Source organism: Stegastes partitus, unplaced genomic scaffold (assembly GCF_000690725.1).
Source record: "Stegastes partitus isolate 25-593 unplaced genomic scaffold, Stegastes_partitus-1.0.2 Scaffold736, whole genome shotgun sequence".
In the NCBI taxonomy this organism is placed as follows: Eukaryota; Metazoa; Chordata; class Actinopteri; family Pomacentridae; genus Stegastes; species Stegastes partitus.
The window spans coordinates 320,021-331,011 of NW_007578467.1; the positions used below are offsets into that span (position 1 = coordinate 320,021).

At 42.0% G+C, this 10,991-nt stretch overlaps 1 protein-coding gene across 1 annotated transcript in view; it reads left to right on the plus strand.

Moving 5' to 3' along the window:
* ptprn2 (protein tyrosine phosphatase receptor type N2) overlaps positions 1-9,817 on the plus strand; it is a gene marked incomplete at its 3' end in the record, with an annotated part of 47,121 nt that extends 37,304 nt beyond the window's left edge. Inside the window, exons 5-9 of the mRNA XM_008291338.1 lie at positions 3,609-4,062; positions 4,256-4,552; positions 4,826-4,866; positions 5,443-5,867; positions 9,731-9,817. Coding sequence (XP_008289560.1) covers positions 3,609-4,062; positions 4,256-4,552; positions 4,826-4,866; positions 5,443-5,867; positions 9,731-9,817 — 1,304 coding nt within the window. The remainder of the gene's footprint in view (positions 1-3,608; positions 4,063-4,255; positions 4,553-4,825; positions 4,867-5,442; positions 5,868-9,730) is intronic.
* Positions 9,818-10,991: the final 1,174 nt, after the last annotated feature.

The following is a 10,991-nucleotide window of genomic DNA, read 5'->3' on the forward strand; positions in this document are numbered from 1 at the left end:
TTCCTATTGGTGTCCCTCTTTTACCAGGGTCACCCTCTCATCCTGGCTTTGTTTTGTTTCTCACTTTCTGTCTTCTCTCCGTCTTCCACTGAGCGTGGCCTCCTGTTGCACAAAAATCCTCCATCACCTCTTTACATTATTCAATCCTCATATTTAGGGTGGACGCCCGGCTCTTTGTGAAATGCGCTCTGCATCCTTCATAGCCGAGCCGCCTGCTGCTACTGTGTCAGTGCCGCCATAATGCAAAGTTGAAGAGTTCAGGACCTTCCTTATTGATGAAATGAGCTCCTTTGTTGTATAGTGTGATGGAAAAAGGCAAACATGGTTAGCATGAATGGCAGAGCAGCCCCGTCTTGCTGTGCTAATGCCATTATAGCCTCTCAGTATGCCGGGATTGGAAAGACTGACATTTCTTCTATATACATTTGAAGGACAGAAAATGGCACCAAGGGAGATAGCTAGTATTAGTGCAGCAGTGACATGGATAATAATGCTGTTCAGTGGATCGGATGTACTGTATGCTAAACTCAAGCGTGGGCTCTTATGATTCAGATGAGAAGAATGATTCCTCTTCCTCACAGGGAGAAGAAAGGACAAAATCACACATTTTGGTGCCAATAGCAATACCAACCACAATGCCAAATGGTTAAAAGGCCTCTAAATGCTTGTGTACCAGTGCATTGTAATGTGAATGCATTATTCATCATGTGTCAAATATAAACTCATATGACTAACTTTGAAATCAGATGACTCATAATTTTTTCTTTTTAGATAGGGGATTGCTGCTGCGTCTCTGACAGAGGGGATATGCTTTTAAAGTTTGTTGTGTGTTGTGGAAATGCATGAAATTACTCTTTGAGTGACACTATCTCATCTATGATTTCCATAATGGAATTTCCAAGGGCAGTTGTCTTTGATCTAGAATCCCTATTCATATCCTGTCCTGTCTCGTCGAGCCCAGGTTGCTTCTCTTTTTATACTAAAGCCTGTCACAACAATGCTGACCCAGTACAACCCATTTAATGTTCCCATGGAGGGGAAAAGAGAAAAAAAAAAAACTATTGCAGAGCTCAGATTAGGTTGAAGATTTATCAAAATGAACGTTGTCATTTCAGCTCGCAAGAAATGTACAAAACAAGCCAGAGAGTCTCCAGTGGCTCCGTGTGGTTGTATTCAGGCGTGCAGGCTAATATTAGTATGCTACGATACTGACAATGACAATGCTAAGATGATGGTGTTTTCCAGATCCTTCCACCTTCTTAGCCAAGCATGACAGCAGACTCACATTAACTAATTAGCACTAAACACAAATTACAACTGAGGCTGATGGGATGATATTATATCTGCAGGTATATGACCATAGACAACAGATTAAAGTCCCTTTCTGGTTGTTCAAAAATGAGCCTTTTTCGCATTAAAGGTCCCATATTGGTTCCCGGTGTGCATTTCAGTTTTAATGCTTAAAATACTGGTGATGGTTTTAAGGCTGTTCTAAATGGGCAGTTTTACTCACTGGTCAACTATTGATTGGTATTACACAGCATTTGGGTCAAAGTCTTACTCACTGGTAAAGCTGGAAGGCTAACCAGTTGTGGCTTGGCCTTGATGAATGACAGAAGTAAATGTCTTCATATCTTAACAGCATTTATTTTACACCTCAAACTTTACAACAACCACAAAGCACAATAACAAATGGATTTCCACCATATGGGACCTTTAAAGTGGCTGAAATGCAACTCTGGTCTGTTGCTTCGTTTAGAATGTGCAGATCAATGCATCAATCAGACTTTATGTATATAGCACTTTTCATACAAACACGAAAGGCGACACAAAGTGCTTAACAAATAAAAATGCAATAAAACAACACAGACATCCCCCACCTCTTCCCCCAAACCCACCCTCACAGTCAAGTTATCAATACAGGACTCTAAAACACAAGGACTGAAGAGCAGAGGAAACACCAGATGGGGCGGCTGTGACTCAGGTGGTAGAGCGGGTTGTCCACTGATGGCAAGGTTGTCCGTTCGATCCCTGGTCCCCACTACATGCCGAAGTGTCCTTGGGCAAGACACTGAACCCCAAGTTGCTTAGCTGATGACCGCCTTGCATTGCAACTCTGTCGCCATTTGTGTGTGAATGGGTGAATGCGAAACACATTGTAAAGCACCTTGGGTACCGCTAAGGTAGAAAAAGGCGCTATATAAGTGCAGACCATTTACCAGATGAGATAAAATAAAATAAAAAAGATAAAAGAAACTAGATAAGTAAATGAAATATCTATTATTAAAATCGGTAGAGACAGAAGTCAAAATGCTAAAAATAATAAGAAATGATAAAAATGAAGTAATAAATATGTAAATAGGTGAATGAATACAGAAGTCAGTAAATAAAAGGAATTCTAGGAAGGGTACAAATGAAACAAAATCTATCAAAACAATCAAAAGCTTGACTAAAATATACATATATCAACACTCTCTGAAGTCCCTGCCGCTCTCTTTACTCAGCGCTCCTCTGGTTGCTGCAGCTCGAGCACACCAGCTCTCCTACAACTCAGTTCAAGCACTGTAAAGCTACTCTACACGATGGCAAGTCAAACTGGAAAACAGTTCTGAAGCAAGCATTTATTTATGCACGACCTTATCATACACAGGTTATTTGAATTATTTTCTTTTTAAAGAAAAAAAAGAGAAGGAAATTTAAAAAATAATGTAATAAAAACTTATTTAATTGAATCAATTAAAAACAGTGCTGACAAGTTGAATAAGGTGAACACAGATTTATAGAATCATTAAAAGTGATTGACTGAAACAGCTAAGAGATGAGAAAAATAAAAGCATATAAGAGATAAAATATACATTAAAATAGAAAAGAAATTAATTAAAATTAGGTGAACGAAAGTACAGACAAGTTGAATAAAAGTACACTTAGTTCAGACAAAACTTTATAATAACGCTGATTACCTAAGAGCAGTGGAAAAAGGAACAGTTTGCAGCTTATTCCTAAAAAATGGGCCACGACTAAGTTCCAAGGGGAGCCGCTCTTTCAGGCTTGTATCAAACATCTCCAATATATTTTAGCCCCAGACCACTCAGAGAGTTACAGACAATAAGTAGAACTTTAAATTCAACTCTGAAGAATTACATTTATTGAATTAAAGAAAAATAATGACACAGAGGCTTCAGCTTGCAAGTTGACAGGATTAATTTCTCAGGTTTCTTATATGTGAAACCCTGAAAGTCTGAGTTTGCGTTTTTGAGACTTGTCATTCCAAAGTGGAAATGCTGTGGTGTTGATTGTTTATTTCCATTATATAAAAGCACCACATGGAAATTTTAAGATGGCAAAAAAATGAATGTCAACAGGAGGGAGTCTTTAAAATGTCTCTACAAAGAGGTAAGAAAAGTTATTACAGTTAATGTTAAAGGGGAATGTTAGTACTTAATATCACCAGGGTGCGTCCAATAGTTGGTGAAATATTTTGGTCTAGACTAAAGTGGCGGCACAACTGACCAGGACATCCAAAGAGTCACATCATGAACATGTTAAAAATACTGTTTGACATATTCACACAGCTCTAAAGGTGGTAAACCGGCCATGTTGTGTTGTAGAATGAAGACATCAAGTCTGCTGATCGTCTGGAGCCCAGCCGGCCAAAACCCCAGCAGGGCTGGAAGGAGACCACCATCTACAGCCTGCAGAAAGGAGCTGGCCAACCTCCCGTCACCAAAGTCTTTACCCAGAGTGGAGAGGGCAGGCACCCCAAGCTCAGTACAAGCTACTCCAACCAGGACCCAGGGAGGAGCAAACTCCTCTCCGGCCATCTGGAACGGCTTCTTTCCGGGGCACCAGGCGCTCAGCAGGGCAGCCCAGGTGGCGAGGCCGCGTCGCCCAAAGGAAAGCTCCACTACCTCAGCTACATGCAGCCAACTCCGATCGGCCATGCAGAGCCGCAGACTCAGGTCGCTTTTGGCTCCAAGACCCAAAGGCCTAATCTAGACAGGCTGCTGTTCAAGGCCGGCTCAAACCGACTGTCCGCGAAACAGCCTCTCAACGTCATGGATGGTAAGATGGGCTTTTTGGTGGCTTGTTATGACAATTTCACACTCCAGCTTTTATTTTTTGCACCACATTATTCATATTTTTGTAGTAGCTTGTCAATATTTTCTTAAGCATTCTATTTTTTTTTTTTTTGTGTATTTTTAACACATTTAAATATAATCTGATTGTGTGGTTTCATTCGTCTCTTTCTCTCCAGAGCAATTCATCCAGAATATGGTGAACCAGCTGGGCAGACACAGCGTCCACATGGAGGCTTTGATGGGCAAAGACCTGGACCAGCTGGCTGAGGTCATCACAGGAGCCCTGCAGGAGGTGGATGAGGAGCGGCCGGCGCTTGGGACCCAGCCAGGACCAGGAGCCACTGACTCCAGGGGGGAGATGGAGGCTAACAGGGAGCCACTGGCAGAAATGCATCTGAATCAAAACCAGGACCTGAAATCAGATAAAGGGCAGGATCTAAACCAGAAAGACACACCGAGAATGAAACAACAAGGTTGGTGCTTCTGCTGTCGTCTAAGAGAATAAAAGTTGGCAGCGTTCAGAGCACTTACGCATATATTTTGTGTCCTAGACATAAGAATGTGAGACATTGTACGGTTATAAGTGCTTTAATTAGGCAGTTTTTTTATATAATCCTCATACAAAGTCCTGCCAAATGTATTTTTGAGTCTCTCGTTTGAGTCATAACTGTGTTTTCTTTGCTAAATACAAAAGAGAACTTCAGTTTTTCACACAATCTGCTCACATACATTGTGTTTGTTTCCAGGCCAACAAATAGACGGTGCAGACAAAGAGCCCGTTGACAAGGTGAATTTAAAATTACTCTGCTCAACCAACAAATTGGTTTCTCTGGGAGCAAGACATGTCCAAACCTACACTTTATTCACTTTTGAATGCTACTTCAAATAGGGATGATTTGAAAAGTTGTGCAGACCCGCATTTACTGTTGAATTATTACAACTTGAAAGCAAACTCACAACTGCAGAACCTTGGAAAATTTCTTGATTGTTGTCCAATCTCTGTGTTTTCACTGAATGAAACGATACGAATTAAAATGGTTTTGCACAATGCCACAAATCTCTTGTTAACTATACTAAAAGCTACTGAATGCACCCTGTAATAATTTGTAAGGACAAAGGATGTTGTTAGACCTTGGACAAGAATTCAGACTCAGAAACGGTGGAGAATGCAGCACAAATTCATACCTTTTCTGTGACTGACGTTTCTAATAGAGCTGAAGTCTTTATTCAAGGTATTAATTAATTTTCCTCAGAGCATAATAACTTCTCCTATGTAAGGAAACTGGAAGTAATATGTAGGTAAAATTAGAATAAAAAAATGTCTTCACTATTCTAAAGCAAATTCTTCCGTGATTCAAAACAGCATGCAGCCTTCTTCTCCAAGCTGCTGGACTACCTCAACATGGAGCCCTTTGGCGATGCTCCAGAGGTCAACAGTGGGCCGCCGGCTCCCCTCCGGAAAATGGTCGGACTGGAGAACGTGAGGAGCCGCACGACGCAGGACCGAGTTCCCGACGTCCACCGCTGGGAGGAGAAGACTGCGGTCGAACCCGCGAAGGAGGGCGCCACCCTGCGATTAACCGGCGGGGCGGAGAGGCCTGACGCGCAGGTGGACTCTGAGATCGAGAGGTGGATGCAGGGGGTTCAGGGCCCGGCGGGGAAGAAGCAGCTGGAGGAGCCGCAGAAGAAGGACATGAGAGTCAAAACCCAGCTGGTCCATGTGGGGGTGAAGGAGTTTTCCAGCAGAGGGAAGGACAGACACTTTGGCTACATCATCACTGGATCAGAGTGAGTATGATTCCTGCACATCACTGATACTAGAATGATTTAAGAGTAGTATGAACTAATTCCACATACCAAAACTGCACAGACATAACAAGAGTAATTTACAAATGAGGATGTATTAAAACTCCATAAAATGACAGTGTTAAGTGTTATGACTATGTGAGCAATTTAATGGCATAAATCAAAGCTTATTTTAAACATATTTCATTTCTTAAGAATGTGGCAGTGGTGTTATCCAGAAGAAAACAGACACAGGTTTTCTAAATGTAATGTTGAGTGTTGGACACGAGTTTCTAAACCGTGCTGGATGGACTGCAAATGCTGTGACAGCTGGGCAGAAACTGATAAAGCAGTTCTAGCAGATAAATATATGACCTGTACTGTCCATCTGAAAATCTGCTCTGTGACATGATTCTGTTAAGCCCTGAAGGGAAGTGGGCCAAGAGCGAAACCCAGCGAGACTGCTGTTTCAGTGTCTAAAAAAGATCATTTGTCTTTGTTAGTAAGAAAATGTACTGTTCACGGCTGCGAAGGTTAGATTTGAACTATTGCACAGTTGTATCAGAGAAATAAAATTTGCAAAGCTTATAAATAAGAAAGTTTGGGTGTCAAATGTACCTAAATAATAGAATTCAGAATCAATATCATATGTTTTTGTGAAGAAATTTCACACATAATATATATAATCAACAATCTTTAGTAGAGATATTAGTGTTTCAGATTCTTATTTCATTTTTAAATCATTGTGTTCGGAGTCAGCATTGAATAAGTCCAGACAGATGGTGAAATCCAGCTGGTGATTAGAAATAGAGGAATTAGACATTTGGTGTCTTAACAAATAATACTATAAATAATGCATACAAAATATGATTATAATAATACGGATCCTTTTCTATAAATATTAGATGGCTAGTTAAATGGTTTTAATGTGACTGACTGCACCTGGTTGCACAGATTCATTACGGTAGATTCATTATGGTTTGAAAGAATTTGACTTGTCATGAATGATGAGAATTCATTAGAATTCAAAGGTGTTTCATTCTAGTGTTTGTTGTGTTTTGTCTCACTGGATATGAGCTGTCTTTAGATCAGAGTGTAGAATATGAGACAGTCTAGAGATAAACATGCACTGTAAAAAAAAAAAAAAAAAACTTCTAGATGTCTGGCAACAACATCTTCCAAATAATAACTGTGCGATCAAGTAATTCAGATAAAGTACAAAAACAATCAATTTACTGATATTTTCATTGTATGTTTTATGGAGAAGCACTTGTACTTTACACATTTTTCTAAATTATTACAAACACTCACCTTTAATAAACTGATAGACCTAAAAGTTCTGCTGTGAAACGCTGTTACTTTGCAGGTTTTTACTAAATTATTACGATCAAACACCTTCAATAAAGTGTTAACACGTGCTCAGGACTGTTAAATAGTACTCTCGTTTTGGCAGACAAAGAGAGTGCACACCATTATCGATTCCAAAACACTTTTATTTAATTTATTCAGATGAAAATTTACAATATCAATTAATTATGCATAAATATTTCTGCAGGGCTCCCCAGGAGGAACTGAAAAACTAAAAGTCTCTCTGTGTTCGTCATTATTATTATCAAAAACATGTTTTTCAATCCCGCTCTCATTCCTGAGGCTCGACATTGTAGCTCATCGCAAGTTTTTGCTCCACCCACCAGTCGTCAGCCGCGCTGCTGGACCCGTTTCAAGTCCGCCTCATTTTACTTACCTTAACACCAAGCATACATCTGCTTTGTTCTCTTACTTAAAACCGCCTTTAAGAGACGTAAATTCTGTCAAAACCACCCACATGTTCACGTCTTCGCGGAAAAAGGATACTGTCGTTGGAAATCCTCAGTGTGCGCTGTACCTGATTACAATAGCGGCGATGATAAATCCCTCAGTGTGTGGGTATTACTGTGCTGTATTACAGCTTTAATGATGATACTTTGTCAGGAAGGGTAGCCAGGTTCCCTCTCTCTCCGTCTCTCTTACCTCTCACTCAGCTCAGGCTCAGCGAAGATAAGTTCCTATCGACTGTGTCTTCGCCTCTGGCCCGCTCTCAAATCCCTTTATGGCGTTATCAAGTCCAGTGTCAGCGAGTTGTCCTTCACCTGTTCAACACGCGGAGTCTCATAAAGGTCCGATGGGTACAGTCTTTGTCACCCCATTGCCACACAAATAGGAATAGCAGATTAAGACGTAAACACACACTATAGGTGAGTATGCGCCGGGGGGAAAGAAACAGGTCACCTTCTGAGTGAAATATCTTCCTCCTCCTTGTCTATCCTCGGCCCACCTAGCGGACACCTATAGTTGGCCTATAGAGGTGTCTCTGCATTCGCTGCAGACCTCATGATTGCACAGTTGTTATCCCCGGCTTCTTCGCACCCCGCAGTGTGGCTACGCAAACCTGCTTATCTGACAGCTCCTGACATTGTGGTGGTGGTAGTGGGGGGGGGGAGGAGGAGGAGGAGGTGAGGTTTGGGGAATAGAAAAGGAAGGAGGGTGGTATACGTGGAGGGGGAAGTGGAAAAGGTATGGATAGAAGAGAAAGAGACAGAGAGAGAAACCCAAGGGGAAAAGTGCTAGCATCAACAACCAAGTCACTCCTGGAGCTCTCCAGTTGCTAGAATTACCGCAGAGGGATGCAAACGTGTCTGGAATTGCTTCGGTAAATCTTTAACTTTCAAAACCCCTCAAAAAAAAAGTGGAGGGGGAAAAAAAAAAGAAAAGAAAAAAGAACCTCCCACTCTCTCAAAGGTGGAGTGAATCAGCCACTCGTGCACGGCGCACTGTTCTGTTAGAGAAAAGCTGCTGTAATGTGGTGTCAAATGCGGGCTAAACAAAATATTTCAGCATAATTCTGACTGGAATACGTCGAAGGAAAACCTCCTTTTTTTTTTTAACTCGAGATGATGCTGAGTGTCTGAAAAAAGAGCACATATAAGTGATACTGCACTCAATACCCAGTGTAGCGTGAAATTGTTTCCCAGTTTATTTCACATTTCCCTGCTATGGAGTGGTAACAAAATTTGAACAATGTCTCATTATGATCCATGACTTCTCGGTGCATGTCACCTTGCAGTCACTTGGCAGTCTCAGTGATTCCAGGTTAAGCTGTCAGCAATAAAGTAGCTTTCTGAGTGTGTTTGTGTGGATGCCCTTCTCATTTCCTCCATACGACGCGCTGGCCGGCAGATTGCCTTTGTTTGGTCTATTTCCTTGGCGATTTACTCTCTGAGTGAGAGAGCAGCCGTGGACTGAGCTGAGATGAGGCATGGCTTTATCAGACCACCATTACACTTCACCTCCATTCCATTTGCACCTTATTATTCTCATCTCACCGTGAGGGCGCGTGCACAGCGTGTTTGTGTACTCGCTGTTATCGTGTTTTACTTTGAGCGTACGTGCGCGCCGGGAGAAAGCAAGTGAATGTAGGCGAAAGAAGAAGAAAGATGAGCGAAGGCGGGGAGAGAGAAAGGAGCGTCCATATGATACAGCCATTACACCTCATGCAGGTTCCATTTGCACCTTATTGTTTGTCTCATTGCTGGAAAAAAGCAGGTGATTTACCAAGCCTGAAGAGGCAGCTGATCCCTTTTCCCTTGGCACACTGCTTTGTGTGTTTGTTTGTGCTTGTGTGTGTCTACGGGTGTGCAAATGTGTGCAGTACATCCATTCAGACAACCATAGCTTTGCTTGTGTGCAATGACCCATTTGTGGGTATGAATTGTGGCAGTATCTCCCTAAAAAAAAATAGTATTTTAACAGCTGAGTGGCTGCGGGTATGTTGCGCGGGTATGAACCTTCAAATGTGACGCCTCGCTGTGTGTTTTTTCCTCCCCCAGCTCCCTCACCACTGACCAGGGCTTGGACCTGATGGAGCGACTGACCCAGAGACTGAGCCTCCACGCCGCCGATCTCACCCAGCTCTCGTACGTACAGACACCAACATCCCCCATTGTCACAAATAATGATTCTTCCTCGCAGTTTACAAGCTATACATCGAATAAAGGATAATTGGCCACATTTAAAGCATTTGAAATGGTTTTTGTTTCGTGCCTTTGAGCTCGGAGAAACGGAGTGAAGGTTGTCCAGTCGCTTCGAGGATTGTTTGTGTGAAAATGCTGTGCCACACTGCCAGAGACTGTAGGCGTTTGTTGTTTTTCTGACCTTTTGCAGTGTTTGACTTCTCGCAGGGAGAGAAATCAGGCCTAATTACCTCCAGACACACACTGATGTCTCCATTGTATTCAAAACACTGCCTCGCCACTATTGTCACTGTACGCCTTGTCAAAAAGAGAGCAGTCAAGCCATCAAACGATTTTTAGTTAGAGGCAAAGAGAGGAAGAGAGAGAAAGGGAAGCAGCAGTGGATAGAGAGCTGGAAATAGAGAAAGTAGTCCAGCAGGAGGCGGTTAAAATATTAATGAGCAGGCGAACTGTCCTTGAACCCAGGCTGTTTTGTGCTTGTACCATGGTTCTGCTGTACATTTGGTGTCAGACCATGTAGGAGGCAGAGGAGATGTGTTCGCCTAAGATCTGACAAGCCTTTCAAGACGCTCCTGCAGGAGAAGTGAAGTCTGGGTGGTTCAGTAACACCCACAGCATATGAACACCAAAGCCGCTGCACTGCAGTGTGCGGCTACGCTGCAACTGTAGATACAGAGTATTTTGGCTCGGATAATAGTTACTGAGAGGGAAAACTGTCAGAGCGTTCTGTATCTACTGTTCGTGCTTTGAAAATACACACGGTGACCTCAAAATAAATGCAACCAAGGAGGCGTTCTGATCTCTATCTTTAAAGCCAGAACGCCAGGACGTGTCATCGTGCCGGCACTGATTTAGTTAATCTTGTTATTGCACCTGTCATTTCTTATCACTCTGAATCAACTCCTGACGCACGTTATGATTAATGTCATTATCGGGGTGCTGATGAAATCATTCACATACAGAGTGGTGAAAGACTACTTTTATAAAAGTAGTAACACTTAATCACAGTATTGCTACAACTCCTGCTACACTCTAAAAACCAAGGTTTAGGCTCAACAAAAAAATAATGCAACAGTTTGCGTCAGTCGTTTTGACTCATGACAGCTTCTAAAGACAT